General features: G+C 33.0%; 1 protein-coding gene across 2 annotated transcripts in view; it reads left to right on the forward strand.

The window, feature by feature from the left end:
* The first annotated feature begins 2,088 nt into the window (after positions 1-2,088).
* The window catches only part of LOC129218492 (major facilitator superfamily domain-containing protein 6-like), a 74,686-nt gene continuing 57,033 nt past the window's right edge, over positions 2,089-19,741 (forward strand). The window contains exons 1-2 of one of the 2 annotated variants that reach the window (XM_054852777.1): positions 2,089-2,293; positions 12,606-12,690. In XM_054852777.1, coding sequence (XP_054708752.1) covers positions 12,621-12,690 — 70 coding nt within the window. In that variant the 5' untranslated portion in view covers positions 2,089-2,293; positions 12,606-12,620. Of the gene's footprint in view, positions 2,294-12,436; positions 12,691-19,741 lie in introns of those variants that run through there. The other variant, XM_054852778.1, reaches the window with a different exon arrangement.

A 19,741-nucleotide genomic window follows, 5' to 3' on the forward strand; every position in this document is an offset into this window, starting at 1 on the left:
TTATGTAGAGTAACGCAGATAGACATCCACCGCACTAGCGCGAAAGTCTAGCTTTTATGTATGTTTTACGAAATTTTAGAGGAATGGTAAGACTTCTTTCTTTGCTATGTAAACACTTATCATCTTTTTAAAGAAAGTAGGCTGAAAAGTCAAACTTAAGCCACATTTCTTTACCATTTATTGTCTTCTTAATTTTAATTTCTTACAGTAAAAGCAGTTTAGTTAAAGTATTAAATATTATTTCGTAAAAAAAAGTATTTTTTGCTTTTCTGCTGCAGCATTTTTCTAAAAAGCAGATGATGTTTGTATATTTTTTTTTAATTTATCACGCTTAGAAAGATTTACTCCACCAGGGAATTGCAAAAAAAAAGGCTGAAATGTTTCAAGATGAAATTAAAATGCTTCTTATTTTACGGATGATTAAAATTGTTCTATCTCACTTATGTTGAGACCAGGAATAGTTTTAAATGATTCTAGGTTTAATTATCTATTCGAGCAATTAACTGAAATTATCCTTATAAAGTAATTGATCTTAGGGTGTTTAGAGGTTGAGGGAAGTTTTAAAGTAATTGATCTTAGGGTGTTTAGAAGGTGGGGGAAGTTTTTAATTAATTCTTCCGAAGTAAAGCGAAAAGTTGCAGCAAAACCGTTCCATGCAATTTTTATTTTAAAATTTATATGTGTATTTTAGGGTGTCTCAAAAAACTGAAAATCGATGCTTTTCTTTTTATGTCAAACAATAGTAAAAAAAAAGTTTCATAATTTTTAATTTTCTACCAAAAAATGATTTTTTTTTCTATTTATCTTTTAAGAAATTGCATAGACCAATAGACAAATGCTACGGACGAATCACAAATGACTGTAGCGCGTAAAAAAGTAAGTGTGATTGGATGTCAAGTGAAATAAACTGATGCCAGAATGTTAGAACATTACAATGGCGACAATTTATTGTCCTCCGAAATTCAAAAATCTTTGAAAAGCAATTCATGTTAGAGTATCCAATAGGGAGGTAAGATAGGTGATTAAGTTCAATATTACAATATATTTGAGGATATGACCCAATGAAGGTCAGTCTTGAATTTATATCAAAACTTAAATATCGCAATAAAATCAAAAAATAAAAGTTGGTACTTTTGACAATATTGAACTGGACACTGGGTGTGCAAAAATATATGTGAAAATAACACGGGAGGATCCCTGTTCCCTTTTCGTATAAAGTATTTAAAATTTTTTATCTTACAAAAATTAACTGGCTTCTTACACTTACCTTTCTTCTAGTTTCCCCCATGCAGACAAAAGGGATTCTATCTTAATTTATTTAAAATTAAAATGAAAGCGTGTACGGACAGAGTGATTTTTCTTTCTTTATATATGACGCAGTGAGAAGCAAAGGAATGTAAGTGACAAAATTAAATATTTGGAGATAATCAGTACAAGTATTAGGGGAACCTCTCCTCTGTCTTAAGGCAAAGGATAGTACTAGTAGCCCGAGTAGGTTCCGGTATACAGCTTGATTTAGAAAAAAAATTTCAATGAAAGCCTACCTAGAATGTTATTTTTAAACGCGTTTTACTCAAAACTTGAAAATGTCCACTTTCATCCCTTTGCTTCTCACTGCCTCATGAAGTATTTATCAATGTATTTATCCAGATTGAAAACTGTTTGAATTTCATTTTCCTAAGCTCCTTTCTTTTAATTTACCAGTTTTACTATTTTATTTTTTATATACCTGCATGTCATTCCGCACGTATCAAAATGCGAGTAATATCGATAGAAATATTAAATTACCGCCCAGAAAAATTACCTTGACACCAAAAACATCATGGAGAAAATTCTGAGTAATCTTATTGGGTGTCGAAGTTAAACAAACCCGAAATAAGCCCCAAAACAAGCTACTCGTGCGATAAGGCAATCAAAATATTTGCCAACGAACTTGCTACATTAAACCTTCAGTTCTCATCTGATTAAATGTTATTTGATTCGCAGTAAAATTTCATCAGATTTTTTAGTTACGAAAAGTTAAGGTCAAAGTTCTTTTTCGCTTCTCTTCAATTTTTGTGCCAGTCAGTTCCAGCACGACGTGGATAATATTCGTCTGAAAATATAAAATTTTTCAGTACTCAATAAGCAGTTTACTTCGTTAAAAGGGAAGTTATGATGCTGTACTTCACCAAAATGCTTCAAAACATATTTTCGTTACGCAAAAATCAAATAATTAACCGCACTATGACTGTTTTCTGATGAAAATTTGTTTTTGAGTTAAAATTTAGACTGCAGAAAAACCACCAGAAACGTGAGTAAACATTCACCGTTTTTTGTCATTAAAGTACATTTCGTTAAATTAATTTCGTTGCAGATGACTTTATTTGTGCAAAGGTATGTGTGCAAAGGTATGTGTGCAAAGTGTATTTGTGCAAAGGTATGTGTGCAAAGTGTATTTGTGCAAAGTGTATCTGTGCAAAGTGTATTTGTGCAAAGGTATGTAAAGTATGTAAAAATAATCATCATTTACATTTTCTGATATTTCAACGAAAGTAGTTATTTTTACCGAACTTTCGCCGATGATTATTTAAGAGTTTACTTATCCTAAAAATTATTTTTTTCGATGGAATAGTTAGTATTTCGTAAAAGAGTTTCAAGTTCAAGCACATTGTTTCGCAATAATCTGCGTTTTTATTTATTTATTTTTTAATTTTATTCAAATTACTTCAAGAAATATCACTATTTAAGAAATGTTCATTCACTTCAAACTTAATTTCTTATTGATGCATGTATAAATTCTAAAACACTATGATCCACCAAGTTCTATAATTAAATCCAAGTTGCATCTAAATTAAAAAATCAAAGAAGTTGCATTTAAACAACCCAATGTCACTTGTTAAGTAATAAATCATTCAATTTTATTGCAATACATTTGAAATCTTATTCTGCGTATATAAAGAGCATATATTTTTATGCAGTCGAAACCATAAAACTGTACATGAACAGGGAAAAGCATTTTTACGTAATGAAGCAGTTAAAGCAGTTACACGATTTGAAGTAAAGTATACATTTAACACAATTTGGGCTCTAAGTTACACCAAAATTTTTGCACAAATTAGTTGCAATTACAACTGATCTCTCTCTCGCAGAAAGGTATTCCGTCTTGTAATATTGAATATCTCATTGATATTGATATAAGCAGTTGCTTCTCTAACAGAAAAGAAAAGAAAAATATATTCTTACCAAAAATACTTGGCTGAAGAAAATCAATTCGTTATTTGTTGTACAGGCTTAGTTGGTTTTCTTTCTTCTTTGTTTCTTTTGAAATGGTTTAAATCGCTTTCAATTGTAATCAGACTGAAATGAATCACCACGTGAAATACTCTATTCGCATCATATTTACCTCAAATATTTCCTAAGAGGTCGTACAAAACAAGTGAAATCTCAACGATTTTCAGGATGCATTTTAAATGAAAGCATCGCATCTATTCTGTCCTTGTGCAAAGATTCATCAGAAATGAACATCTAATTTTAATCATCTGAGTTCAAAATTAGCTGACTGAACTTACTGAAACTAAGGAAATTTGGCAAAGCTACGTTGTCACAATTGCAGACCGTTTGATCTGTTAAATCAGCAGAACAAAATCGATAAGTAAGCGAGGTTTGAAATGAAAATTCTACTTTGAGATGGCCCTCATACAAGGAAAAATACTACACCAAATGTCACCAAACATAGTAATAGTTTATAGAAAACATTGCAATTTTGTTTTTATCAAAAAAAGTACAATAAAATTCCAAAACGTACCACTAGTAGGGACTGATGCGCAGTATCCAAGATTGTAAAACAAAATAAAACAAGAAGATATCGGTTAAAAGTATTTCTAATCGTTAAGACATGTCATAAAGAATATTCAGTGTGGCATCCAGCCACCTGTTTTTGATCGATTTATCGTTCTCAACAGCGCTTTAGATTGTTATGATTCAACATACGGGGAACTTACTATCACACCATTAAATTCTGTCACATTGTTTATACTGTCTCGGGCAGTTAAACAGCAGTATCTGCAGAAATGAGTTTCAAAATATTTGAAGAAACGCGTTCTGGATTCAATACTAAAAGGGAAACGTTGGGATTAGATAGGGGTTTTTTTCGCACTTTTTTTTTTTTTTAGCGGAAACCAAGTAAGCAAGCTTGTGCAATAAATCAAACGTAAAATAGATGACAAAAATACAAAAAAATGAAAAGTGAAAATTTTGAAGTTACTGCCCTTTACCAGCCCATGGCAGTATAGTATTACCAGCGATATTAGAACTTCCTTAGTATTACCGTTAACTTTTAAGGTTACTCCATGACTAAAAGTCATTATTAAATATTAATCATCATTATTTTAAACCCCCGTGTCTTCACTTCTTATTTCATTTCAAATTGTGTTAAACGTGCTGGCGGTGACCCTTTGATTTTTTTTTTTTTTTTTTTGTTTTTGTTTTTGATCGAAAACAAAATAGCAAAACTTTCTGTGAACTTTTGCTAAGTCTTATAGTGCTTAGTCCCATAGTTTTCTTTAACTGTATAGATCCTGGATTTTAACAAAGTCTTTGGACTTTATGTGACAACATTCGCAATAAAAATTTTCACTTTTGGTATGAGCACTTTTGCAGTTTCTACAGTTACACAACATTCGGCATGCACTTAAATAGCCTACTGTATGTAAAATTAGTAACTACTACTAGAAAAATTAATCTAATAAAGCATGATGTGAAAGTTTTTTCATTCAACTACAATTTTGCTACGCACTGAGGAAAAAAATCTCCAATGTTTTACCATTGTCATTACAATTACCCAAATTAGCATCTATTTTTCTTTATGCTAAGCTACCGCAGAAAACATTATCCAGTGCATCATGGGGCTACTCGGTATAAATTTAAGAAACCATTAAAGGAATGAACCGTATTCGAAACTTCCATGAAAAGGAGAAATATTTAGCAATAATTTGCGAGCGATATTCGTTTTCTGAACTTTTTAAGGATTTTTTTTTCTACTGGAAGAATGTATTATGTCCTTGTATTTTAATTTCTACAAATTTTACATTGTGATGCATCACTTTACAGTGATTAATTTCATTTTACAATGTCAAACCTATTAAAAACCGAGAACTACTCTTCCATAAAATATTTTAAGAGTCGTATTTAACTTAAAAAACAATTATGAATAATCTGTACGTTGGTTTTTAACTGCAAGAAATATGTTAAATGAAGTAGAAACTGTGTTGGTTAGGTTATAGAAGTTTTCTACTTCAGACAGTGAGTGATTAAACTTTAATCCAAATTATTTTCAACTTAAGTAACCTCCCCGTTTGAGACTTCATCACTCTTTATTGACAGGTAGATTAACTTAAGAAGCAAATTCATGCAAATTTCGATGCTTGCTCACTTCTTAATGAAATTTTCAAGTTGTGCTCTAAGGGTGTCAGATTTTTGATTGATTGTGGTTTTGATATTTTGTTAGTATCTTATGATCCAGCCTCTTTGCAATTTTAATTTAGTGTTAACATGCAATCCGAAAAATGAAAAATTTTGAATCCTCAAAATTTGAGAAAAATAACGTTTCTCTCAATTGAGTAAAATTTTCAAGTTTAAAAAATATTTCAAAAAAGAAATCTATAATTTCTTTAATAAAATAATATACATGTATGAAGCGTGTAGATGCGAAAGTTGGTGTCTCTAATTTTTTTCTTAAACGCGTTTCTTTCCCAGATATTACAATATATTTAGGTTTGCCAGCAATCTGAGACAGTCAGGGAATTTTAAAATTGTCCCCAAATTGATTTGAACAAAACAGGAAAAGTTATTGTGACTCATATCTCCTTACAGCGACACACATGTAAATTTTATGCAGAAAACATTTTTTTTTTGTAGATATCTAAATTTGCAGCAGCAATGCAATTCATATTTAATAACACAAACATATATATATATATATATATATATATATATATATATATATATATATATATATATATATATATATATATTAGGGTGGTCCTTATTTTTGAAGTTGCAGATATTTTACGCGACGCCCCCTCAATTTGTTCCATTGTACAAATAAATGATCCTTGCAAAATTTAAAGTCAATCCATGAATATTAACACGTGCCCCTAGGGCCCCCTTTTATGAGTTTCGAAGAAAAAATTGCGGATTTTCTCATTTTTATGTAAAAATATTCTAACGTTTTATATTTAAAGTATATCTGAACCTCAATAGGTGCTGCATCTTCCAGATCGACCATTCTCTCACTTTCATTCTGTAAAATTTAACATATTACAGAGAATAAAATGTACACCAATGGCCTTGGGTCAAGCGTACCGCTCTTCTGCGCTTGTTCCGACCAAGCGGCAGGGGAACGTTTCTTCCCATCAAGATGGACACAAGGGATTCTATAGTCCATTAATGAATGACCTAGGACATTAATGAACGATCTTTGACAACAACAAATTGCCTCCTCCAGGCTTTGGGGGGGGGGTTGATTTACAAAATTCCCTGTGTATGTAATAGGTGTTTCAAATAGAGTCGCAAGGATTCAATGATATAAATATAAGTAATTGCAATTATATTTTTATTCGCTGTTCTTTAGTTATAAACATACCTAAATGCCTATGCAATTTTAAATTTTCAAAATATAAATTTCGAAAAATCCTCGATTACTGCTAACATAAAAATATACTGTATTTTCCAAATCTAAAATATAAATTTAAAAAAATTCCAGATCGGAATAATGTAAAAATCTATACTTTAAACTGTCTTCTATTTCAGTACACAGTCCTTTATTATCATCAAATTCCTCTTGCAATTCAAAGATATAGAAACCGAAATGGGTATCTATCATAACCTGTTGAACCTTTTTTCTATATCTGGTGTACCACAACGCAAAAAAGCTTGACAACTATTGAGATCCGCTCGCATTTCATCAATGTTAACAAATGCCATATTAGGGACAAAGATGCTGCTCATTTATTAACAGCCTATGTAGATGCAGTAAATTTAAATCAAAATGACCTAGTGATCAATTGTACATTCCTTAAGAGAGCAAAAGAAAATCTTCGAGAGGTAAAATTTAATTTCATGAATTTAAATTTAGATTTTTTAGTTATTCACTGGGATTCAAAGCTACATCCAGATGCAACTGGAAAAAGAACGCCGACAGGATTACCGTGATAGCTTCAGGTCCTAATATTGAACAGCTACTCGGAATTCCTTAGATATTTCTTCAGTTGTATATGATATCTTAGATGATAGTTCTTTATTGCTAACTGCTCTAGCTTTTGTGTTTGATACAACGACTTGCAATACCAACCGTAAAAATCGTGCATGCAATTTTTTAGAGCAAAAACTGAACGGTGATATATTACATTTGGATTGCCATCATCATGCATTTGAAATCATACTGCAGAGTGTGTCCTTAAAGAAGTTCTCGCCTTTCTTAGTTCTAGATCAGATATTCAATTATTTAAGAGCTTCAAAATTTTGTGGAAAGATCTCCATCATTCAGAACTTATAATAATTCAATCAAGTACACATACCACTTAAATTCTAAAAGACGAAGTGGATGACATATTATTGTTCGTAAAAAGCGGGATTGAGAAAGATTACTGAGAATTCTCATAACTTGTAATAATATTTCCTGGTGAATTTCCTCCTACTGGGATATGTTTTCGGCAACTTGGAGCTTATCCCTGAGGTACATGGGTGGCAAAAGGAATTTTTGTTTGAAAATTTTTATATTTAAGAAACAATTTAAATTGACCTTACATGAAAAGAAAGCCCTTCAATGCTGTTTTACAAAGCTCTTTTACAATTAAATACTGTATGAAGTGTTTCGCAGCAACCCAATCGAGGCTCCTTTGAATAATATAATATGTCTGAAAAACTAGCAGCGTACAAAATGACGACAAACATGCAACAGAAGCAGTGATTTTAAAATTCATAAATCACTTATGGTATTTAGGGGATAAACTAGTAGCTTTGTCCGTATTGGATGAAGGAATTAACTTTGAAGATAGGAAAAGACTAGTCCAAAACATTCTTGTGATAAGGAAGACGTGTCTGATGACTTTAAACAAATTTCAGATAACAGTAGATGATTTAGAATACTTTCTTAGTAAAGATCTTCCTCTTTATAGAATCAATTACGAGTCAATAAAATTGTTTGATAAGTTGCAAATACTAAAAGATTTTTTCCTATTTGATCCTGATTCACGTCAAAATGTTTAAGCTATTTAAAAGGAAGAGAGATTGTTAAAATACTGAAAATTGTGAATAATACAACTTAAAGAGGAGCACAATTAATCGAAGAATTTCACAACTAATTTACTAAATATGAGTCACAAAGCAATTTATTTTACAGACCGTCCAAGACTATCGGAAAAAAATACACACTATCGAGATATATTGAGAAAAGCGTACGATTAAGGAAAGTTTCTAAAGCATTATTTTATTCTTATTCAACGTAAAATCTTTAGATGATATAAAGTAATTAAAAAAGGTTAATTTTAGTGCTACTTCACTGTAAAAATATTTTGCAAACCTAGGAGAAACGATATACTGAGTCTGAAGTAAGAACTCGGAAGATTTGTTGTAAAATTATCAAAAGTGTTAAAGTTCAACGGCCTAGGGGCACGTGTTATTATTAACCGATCGAGTTCAAATTTTGCACACGTTACTTTTTATTATAGTGTCACAAAACTAGGGGGCGTCACTTGTTGAATTCCGAAAAAAAAATTTCCCCGTATAAATAAGGACCACCCTAATATATATATATATATATATATATATATATATATATATATATATATATATATATATATATATATATATATATATATATATATATATATGTATGTATATGTATATATATATAAACAGCGGTGGTCAAAACACAGCAGCACTTGAAAAAATTAATATTTTAAAAGAATTTCTCGAGAAATAAAAGAACAAGTGAGGCAGTGAGAAGCAAAGGAATGTAAGTGCACAAATTAAAAATTTGAAGTTAACCATTATAAACAATAGGAGAGCCTCTTCTCTGTTTTGGGGGGCACGAGATAGTACTAGTAGTCTTAGTAAGTGCTGCTATACAACATGATTTAGAAAGAAAATCATTGGAAACCTATCTAGAATCTGAACTTTAAACCCATTTTATACAAAACTTTAAAATGCTTACTCACATCCCTTTGCTTCTCTACTGTCTCAATTCTACTGCTAATTTGTCACATAAAAGGTATGTTTCAGCTGACAAGTTTCAATAAATACTAAATCCAAATCCCCCATGCATTTAGGGGACCAGCAGCAAATTGAAGGAACTAAAAACTTTTTTGATGTGTGCAATAATTTCATAGACCTTTCGTGAAAGTATCACTTATATTCCCGAAGATGCCCGTAAATAGGTAAGGCCCATACAACTGTAAAAAAAAAAAAAAAAAAAAAAAAAAATCAAGAACGTTCCTGGAAGAGAATTGGCAGCTAATGTGCCTAATTTCTCCCAGAAACATATCTGACAAAAAACAAGGAAGTTTCTCGCTAAAAGTCAGTAACCTTCCTCAAATTATCATGAAATCTTTCTGAAGAATTCAGAAACATTCCCATTAAATGCCAGTCAAGTTTCTGGATTAAATCAGGAACCGTCCAAGAAAATTTAATATAATAGCTTGGGAAAAGTTTATAATAGCTTGGCTTCTTTCTGATTTACCAGGAAAGCTCTTTAAGCAAATATGGCCAAAGCTAAGGCAGACCTGCACGCAAATATAAAACAGCGTATTTTCAAGCACTTCTTGCAAACCTGCAATATTTCGAGTGTGCATTTCATCTTCGTTTTGGACTCAGTCAATCTGGAATGGCCACAACAGAACTGAAGTCGACTAACTAATTTAAAAAAAAGTTGAGCATATCTTCAAACTGGAAGCTAAAAATGTGTTTTTCATCAGTTTTAAGCCTGCATTCATGAAGTTTGTAGGGATACAGGAAACTTTACTTGTTTGTCACAGGAAACTGGTGAAAATCTGTAAAATACCGAACATTAGCCCTAAATAATCTTTGACGTTTCGAAAATTCTTTGTAGTGTAATAGTTGATCTATGAAAAACTTACAATTGGTTGCTAGTGGGAATGGGGATTAAAGCTTATTACTTTGCCTTGACGCAATAAAAATCCAAGTGAATTCGAATGTAGTTGGACAGTTTTAAAATTCAAAATACAAAACCTACAATCAGCACTTACATTGTAGAGATAAAAATAATTTTGAATCCCCATTGCTTAAAAGGATTATTTCACCTCTTTCTTCAGCGATAGATATTATTTTGTGCATACGTTAAGGCAAAAATTGAATTTGGCAAAAGCACATTTGAGATTTTGTTTAAACACATGAGCAGTTTAGCTACTTTTCTACATTCCTCTACTAATTTATAAAAAATCTTTCCTCAAGTGAACCATATCAACATAAGTCTATGAACTCTCTTGAACCAAAAATAGTGCACAAGCAATAAAAGGGTCTAACAAAAATCTACTACACAAGGAAACCTTAATCAAAAACTCTTAAAGCACATCTTTCAAATAACCTGCCATAAAACCTGCCATTTCAAATAACCTGCCATACATGGTGAAAAAAAAAGGCTTTTGACAAGATGTCTTGAATCGAAGTAAGCTTCGAAAACCTGAATTATTTTCAGAGATTTTAAAGTTCCAAAAGACCTCCACAAGTCTATGCCTGCTTCGGTTCGACTTTAAAATTAATTTGTTCATTTTATTAACAATAAACTTAATTTTTGCTATAACTTATTTTTGCCTTCGGCAACGATTAAAAAGCCTGTCCCTCTGTCAACCCACCCCACAGAGGAAATATATTAAAAGCATTATCAAAACACAAGAGCTTCAAAAACAATCGTTTTGAAATAGAATGAAGATTCTGGTTAGAATCAAGAGAAAAATGTTCGTCATTATCACGTTCAGTACAGGGTCTGTATAATAAGTAATGAGACTCATTTTTTCCTGATGCGACTGTCCCTCTCAAGTGCGCACAAACTGGATAGGTCTGAAGTGGGGGAAGCTGGTGGGACTCACTCTGGTACGCAGTCGCCTGGGACAGCATCGTCGTTATAGTGTACCTCTGTTGCGATCATCGGTTCCAGCTCCGAAATGCGGAGAACATTTGAGCAGCGTTACGAGATTAAGTTTTGTGTGGAACTTGGATCCTGCTCAATAATGGTATCTCTACGCTTCCTCATCCCACCTGCAGCCACTATTTAGCTTCAGCAGACTTTTTTCTATTTCCAAAGATGAAAACATCACTAAAAGAGCATCACCATGGAACTCTGGATGCCGTGAAAGCGCTAGTACAAGACTTTTCAAGGACATTCCGGAAGCAGACAACAAAGCTGCCTTCGAAGCTTAGAAGACTCGCTGGGATAAGTGTGTGTAAGGCCAAGGGTCTTATTTTTAAGAATTTTAGGTGTGAGTATTAATATATGCAATCAATTCTTAGAACACAGCTCGGTCTCATTAGTTTTTATGCACACCCTGTATGTTAGTTTACTTAATAATGGTAGTTAAGCTTTTCTTGAATTTTTTTCAAGTTACAACCTAAGTTGTTGTGGTATCACACAATTGTGGGAAAGAGGGTTACCATTACCTCACAAGGGATTTGAACTTCTAATAAAACAATGCGCAGTACATTTTTTTATTCACACAGAGGACAAATCAAGAAAGATTTAGATCACAAGCGATAGGAATGAACACAAAGAGCGCCGCAGGGAATCGAACCAGCAACCTCCGGGATACAAAGCAAGTGTTTTCACCTTTCGGCCATGGAGGCCCCAGCATTGCATAGGCTTCTTTTAAATTTATTAACTAGGGTATTGGTTGAATGGTATTGATTCTAATGTTATGCCACATAACAAATTTATTCAAATTACACAATGTATCTTTAAATGTTTTGTTTAGACTATAGAAATACTTATCATTTCTATTTACTGAACGTTTTTTTTTTTTTTTTTTTTTGAACATTAAAAATGTTTTTCGTTTTGAAAAGCAGAAATTTTCAACTTCATTCTAGTTCAAAACAAATGTCGTGGTTCAAAATCTCTTTATGATGACTTTTCATCAATTCTCCACATTTGTAATGAAAGTTTAAAAAAAAAAAAATAACGCAGGATATGACATGCGATCATTGAAAATCTGAGTAGCAGGATATAGGTGGAAATATTTGAAAGATTGAATTTATAGGTCTCAATTCTCCTTTTCCGTCGTGTAAATGAGCAGCTGGAAAAATAAACTGGAAGCAGGATGCGTGAAACGATTGAAACGTATAATAGTTGCATAATCTCATCACTCTTTTCTCTTAGGATGTTTCACTTGGCTTTCTCTTTTAGTTTTTCCAGAATTTTTCTATTACACAGCTTGGAAGCATTACATGTGACTTGAAAATGGTTCCATTTAAAATTTTAAAACTGCTGTATATCCGTTTTAGATCTTGAGGAATAAAAAAGGATTTAAGTGATTTAAGTTCAAACTGCTGCTCTTAGTACATGAAATATTTTCCGTCTTAAAACGTATTTTTAATGAAAACGGAAATATTTTTAGGTTCAATCGGCAACTATGGTTTCTTGCTCGAAAATAAACCTCAGGCTCCTGCCGATGAAAGCTGTTATGTTTGGCTGGTTTGGTGGTAAGTAGCTGTACATATAATCTCTAAAATTTGTATTTAATGGATTTAAATTACTTTTTGTCATAAATTGTTTCAAATATGTATTTTGCAGTTTCAGTCAGCATATAGTTTTGTTTAGAGTTTGGTGAAACAGCCGTAATTAAATATCTAAGGGTCATAAACACATATGTTTTGACACTTAGTGATAGTTGACCTATGTCAAGGGCACTCAACCTTTTACGTTTTGGGAAAGCTATGAGCTTATCGGTTTTCTTGAAGAAACCTCTTTATCAAAAAGCAGAAAAAAATAATTAGTCAAGAATTCTGTTTTCTATAAAAATTAAAATTTTACTAACATTTTGGCACTTTGGTTACTATCATTTTGGCAACTTGCGGAATACCTGTCAAAGTTCCAGGGAACACAAGAGTTTTGCGGAACCCAGGTTAAAGAGCTGTGACCTACATACTGACATAAGTGAATCATACTGAAGGGTTTCATAAAGGATTCTAAAATCCCAGAGTAGAAATGAAATTCAGCGCTATCAGTTTTTTCAACATGTTTGCCGCAATCTTGTAATTAAAAGCTTTTCTAACTTCAAATATTCCTCATAAAAACATGTTTCTAAACAGAAACGAGAAGTTTTAAAAACTCTAACTTGCCGAAAATATTTTTCAAATATTCAAATAAGAGCGAAAAAGTAAAATTTTGTTCCTGTACAAAAAACTAAATTTACATACTTCTTCCCATTTTTTTAAATATCCAGTGTGACATATAAACAACGCGTCCCCATTTAGTCTGCAAAATCCTCTATTTTCGCAACCGTTAGTCCTTGATGCAGACAATTGCAAAAATAGTCAAAATAAGATGCAGAGCTAAAATATAAAAAGTTTGAACTGGGAAAAAAATCGTGAAAAAATACGGAATCTAACTTTTTATGTGGTCCCCAAGTCCCCAAAATTGCATTTAGAGAAATCATAAGGAAGGAAAAACAATTTGAGTACAAAAAATTGACATTAAATATTCACCGATATTGAATATTCACCATACAAAAAATTGACGACCAATATTTACCGAGATGTGAAACGCAGTGTTTTATTACTATTTAATGACTTAGATCACTTTACACTCGCAGTCAATAACACCTTTTGGGAATGAATATAGCGGCTAACAAAAATTTAAAATTATGTTTGTGCTTTGATAAGGACTAGTAAGGACCTAATAAGGACTGATCAAGAACGATAAAATCAAGTTTTGTTCAAATAAAAAAAAGGTTCAACTATGTAAATTGCATTTTTCTTCATATTAAATGTTACTTATGTTAAATGTTACATTAAATTATTTGTTACTGTGAACGACCAAAATTTCAAAATCTCAACATTCACCGGAAATCTTTGGTCTTATTTCGCCAATGTCTTTGCTTTATGAGTGTTAACATTCACCGGCAAAAGTCTACAATCACCAAGTCTGTCTTTTTTAGTAACATATATATCGCCAATGGGGCTGTGGTTGTCTGTGGCATATATAGCACAGTCTGCTTGCCGGTCATGTCAAATTTAGTTATTGACACAGTATAACTTACTAAGAAACGTAAGCTATGGAAAAACAAAACCGAACCAACCAACCAGATGTAATTGTATGTAAGGTGGGTGCGCCAAATAAGATCATGCACATCAGTAAGGCAAATCCCCTGCTTTTCCCTACGTAGAATAGCAAAACTTCTCTAGATCGTGATTTTATCGTCCTCAGAAAGCCTAACTGATGATATATATAGATATATATGCATCATGCAAAAAAGAGAGTTGATGAACTTTCATTTATCGTATAGATACTGATCATGACTTAAATATTAAATATCAAACGCAATGAAATCGAATTAGGAATGCTGAATGCAAGTCATTGAGTTTAATTTCCCAAATTTATCAGTAAATTTCACTAAACTTTAACGCAAAAAAGAATTCAAAGCATTTTACTTTACTTTTGCGACCTTCGCTTTTGTAACATTTTATGCTGAAATGTATAAAATAGATTTCAAGCTTACTTCCTTAATTAATGATGCTTGTGAATGTCCTCTGACATTTCCTTTGCAGTAGAGATCGCATAATGGTATGCTTCCCGAATTCAATGAAAGGAATATTAGACTCTCCAACAAAATAGCACAATTTAAGGTATTAACCGACGAAGAAAATAAGGAAATACTGGCAGTATGCCATGAAGTTTTAAATTAAATCATATAGATATGCAATCAAGTTAGCCTTTATCGAAATCACCCCGTTTGAACGTTTAAATATGAAGGACAATATAAATCATCAATCTCTAAGAAAGAAAGAAAATCACATACCGCATTTTTACAATGAATCAGGAAGCGATGACTAATACTTCCCTTAAATAATGAAAAAACATCTGAAGGAGAGGATAATCAATGCCTTTTCAGCTGATGAATCTGTTTTCTTATTATTAAATTCTCCACTAGTTATCATTTGACTGTTTAAAAATTATCAACGACGAACGTCATTGACTAATTCTATTTTGAATCCTTTTACTTTGTAAGAGAAGTTTTAAATTGGTGGTTTAAATGAATGTTTATAGGCTTATAAAGTTATCTTAAAATTAAAACAATAAAAGTGTATTCGTGAGATTTCTGCAACAGATTCGTCAACATTCAAAATAGATATAAGTTTTTCATGACTAGAGGGTAATTTAATTTCGAAATTTCCTCCTCATCAATCCCTTTCTGATGAATCTCTCTCACTCTTTTTCTGGTTTATACGATTAACGACTTTTTAATTTAGTTTAGATAGCCAGATATTCAAAAGCAAACAAACAGTGTCTATCGCTCACCAAGCTACTTACTCTCCAACCGAAGAAACAAACCTGTTGGTTTAATAATCTTGGTTAATGCTTGTCAATCGAGACAAGCATGCGGAGATATCATTGAGATCACATTTATTCTGTAAAGGTGTTTTGCTACACAATCATGTTCCGTCAAGAGCATGAAAAAGGCAACTGCTTAGAACTTTAGGTTGGTTCAGGATGTTTGCAATGGAGTTGAGTCTGGTTTTAGATGAGATGCCTTCTCGGAAATAATTAGATAAAGTGTTCCAGTACAAAGCTCTGATTATCAGTTTCATGGAGTGGAAGGAGAAGTATTGAGAAAAGGTTTGGGTGATGGTAGTATCTCATTTTGGGAATAAGTCTCATACGCAGAATCTCGCATTGACCAGGGATCCACTGTAGAAACAAAATGAGCAATGGGCAAAGCGAATTTTCTATGTACAGTAAAACCCCTCCTTACGGACACCCCTCAAAGGCGGACACCCCTCTTATGCGGACAATTTTTAATTCCCAAGTTCCAATGCAAATAATATTAACAACCCTGTCCTGCGGACAAAAAAATTTGTCCCGTTAGTGTCCGCATTAGAGGGATTTTACTGTATCAAAATGTGTATAGTAGGATTCAAAACACATGTCAAAACAGAAGGAGAAAGATCAAAATAAATTTCAGAGGGAAAAACTGAATTTCCAAACTATGTAGTTGCTTTTTAAATGGTAATGTTGTATTTTTCAAATTCTAGGAGTATTATAACCATATACACTATATGACCAAAAGTATTGAGACACTTTTCAAAAATTCACATTTTTAGTGATTTCTCGAGAAATAAAAGACCAATTGCTTTGTAACTTTTGTCGCATAAAAGGTATGTTTTAGCTGTCATTTTCCAACAAAAGTTACATCACCCATGCATTTCGGGGACCAGCAACAAATTGAGTAAAACAAAAATGGTTTTTGATCATCGTTCATCGTAAATAGCTGAGAATAAGCTGTAAATTTCAGAAATTAGTTACCTATCTATGTACAATTTGTTTACGTACTTTCGAGATAATATCACTGATATTTCTGAAGATATAAGCATTTTTCTCAGAACTACGAATTTTATTTGAAAGTTTTTGCCTCATAATACGCAAAGTTTTCCATCAAAGCTTACCAAACTTTCAGAAAACTTGACAGCGCACAAGAGAAGTATAATATTAAAATTTGAAAGTAAAACGCTGAAAATTCAATAAGGTATGGACATTTAAAGCAATTAGTTTTTCTCTGAGCATGCGCGATAGACAGCTATTTATAACTTTCATAATCCAAATACCAACTAGATTCTCCAACTCATAATGAGAATTTCCAGTTCAATATCCTAAACATTCAGAAAGTTATCAGCGATATAATGAGCCGAATTTGAATAGATCTTGGATAAGCAACGCCTCGTAAGGGGTCGTTCGCTAGTGTGTAACATTTGCTTGAAATCGCATAGTGTGATTCATGATAAAAACAGAATATTTGCAAACGATCCCTCACGACTCGCAGTCGGCCCAAGAGCTATTCAAATTCAGCTTATTAGAACGCTGATAACTTTTTGAATTTTTAAGATAGTGAACTGAAATTTCATTATGAGTTGGAAAATCTAGTTGGGGTTTAGATTATGAAAGTAATAAATTGTTATCTTTCGCGCATGCGCAGAGAAAAATTAATTGCTTTAAATGTTCATATTTCATCAAATTTTTAACGTTTTAATTTCAAATTTCAATATTATACTTCTCTTGTGTGTTGTCAAGTTTTCTGAAAGTTTGATAAGCTTTGATGGAAAACTTTATGCGTTATGAGCCAAAAACCTTCAAATAAAATTCGTAGTTTTGAAAGAAATGCGTATATCTTCATGAATATCAGTGATATTTTCTCGAAAGTACGTAAAATAATTGTAAATAGTAAGGTTAATAATTTCTGAAATTTACAGCTTATTCTCAGCTGTTCACGATGAACGATGATCAAAAATTATTTTTACCCGACTGCGCGTGCGCGACGCAAAGGAAGGTAATGTGATTATCAGTTTATGTATGTATGTCCGTTCCTATGTGGCGTTCTACAGGCTAAACGCCTTGGCCAATTTTTTTAATTCTTACGTCAATCGATTTGTCTCAGCCTTATGAGTGTCACTAAACACATGACAGTAATCAAAAGTACCATTTCAAAAACCAGTTGCCATTTTGTCAGTTTGGGTTCGGCGAACGCTGGGTGTCGCACACTGTGTCACACGCTTCCTGCGTGCGACAAATGTAGGTAGTTTTCACAGCCTGAATTTTTACCCGTCTGCGTGCGCGACGCAAAGGAGGGTAATGTGTTTATTAGTCTATGTATGTATGTTTGTTCCTATGCCACGTTCTGCAGGCTAAACGCCTTGGCCAATTTTGGTAATTCTTACGTCAATCGATTTGTCTTAACCTTGGGAGTGTCACTAAACACATGACAGTAATGAAAATTCACCATATCAACAACCAGTTGCCATATTTTGTCAGTTTGAGATCGGCGCACGTTGTGTGTTGCAGACTGTGTCGCACGCTACCTGCGTGCGACGAATGCAGGTAGTTTTCGCTGTCTGAATTTTTTTTGTTTACTAAGTCTACTAATTGGGGTCTCATTGGCCGAGTGGTCTAAGCGATTGCTTCTCTCACTTGAGGCGGTAGGTCAAGATACCGACACTCCGGATGTACTTTCCCCTCTTTCTGATGTAAATTCTTTCATGTGTTCTTTATATGTATTCTGTACTGCAATAAAAAATATATTATGCGTAATGAAGGCAAGACACTCAGATTGTAGTCCTCATCAAAATAAACCCGTGCAATAAGCACCAAAAGAAAGAGAGTCTACTAATTCGATTTTCATTTCTAACATGTTGCATTTGTTTTTGCCTTGATTCAAGGGATTGAGTTTCGCGACGTGTACTTTCTTGATAGGCTTTTTTAGATTTGCGAGAAAGACTTGACTGACGACGTTTCCGATTTCGCGTCATCATGAGTTATACATGCTGTTCATATAGCTGTGCTGTGGTTGACTTAAGTTCGCGCATTTTTGCCGAAGGTCAAGCACATGTAGCTTTAAGCCGAGTTAGGTCCCTAGAGGGACTAATTATCAGTAGTTTAGACCACCGCAAGTTACTTAATTAACCTCACGACACAAACAAACTCTCCCAATGAAATGACAAGGTTGCGAAATGTGCCGTCTTATAATCATACAGTGCGACGCAAAAGTTTAGACAATGAGCAAATTCACACAGATTTCGAAATCTATTTATTCAGTTTTCCTAAGACTAGTTTAGTCTAAGGTGCTATGCATACTATATAATATTTATAGCAATGAAAATTTGACTTGTGCATTTTACAAGTTTTTACATCGTAACAAAAAATTAACATTGTCTCAAAAGTTTGGACACAAACGAAATAAAAATTGGATAAAACAGTTTAAAAACCTGCTTGTGCATTCATTCTTCTTTATTAGTTCATAAATACGAGTTCCCATCGAAGAAACTAAATCTTGCATGGTTTAGAGCTCAATTTCGTACCATACTTCCTCAATAGATCTCTTAAGTTCCGATACAGAAGTGTATTGTCTACCATTGCTGTAAACCTTGCGACACATGATGCCCCAAAGATTCTCTATAGGGTTGAGGTCTGGGCTACACGCTGGCCAATTGAGAATTTTTATATTATTTGAATTTAAATATGATTTTGTGTTTCCTGCAGTGTGAATCGAAGCAGTGTCTTGCTGAAATTCCCACTGAGGGCCCCCTATAAATTCAGCAAATGGTAGGAGATTATCCTCTAGTGTCTTAGTGTAATGCTGTGATGTTTGGCGACCACTGGTAAAGATCAAATACACTTGTCCATTGTAGCAAAACGCTGCCCAAACCATCACAGAGCCACCACCTTGTCGGCGACTAAAAAAACATCTGGGTTCCTTCCGTAAGTCATGCCAGTACGATGTCCAGCCATCTGGACCATCCAGATTCCACTTTTTTTTTCGTCACTAAATATTACTGATGTCCATTTCGATTCATATGACATATGATTTCGAGCCCACAACATTCGTTGTGATTTATGATGTGGCTTTAGAGCTGGTTTCTTTTTTATTTTGCAGTGAACCATTGTCCCTGTTTCCAAAATTCGTCTACGAATCGTATCCTTTGATACCGAAAGCCCCAAGGAGCTTTGAACTTCACGAACAGTCATTTGTTGGGTACTTGCTAG

This window comes from Uloborus diversus, chromosome 3 (genome assembly GCF_026930045.1).
Source record: "Uloborus diversus isolate 005 chromosome 3, Udiv.v.3.1, whole genome shotgun sequence".
NCBI lineage: Eukaryota > Metazoa > Arthropoda > Arachnida > Araneae > Uloboridae > Uloborus > Uloborus diversus.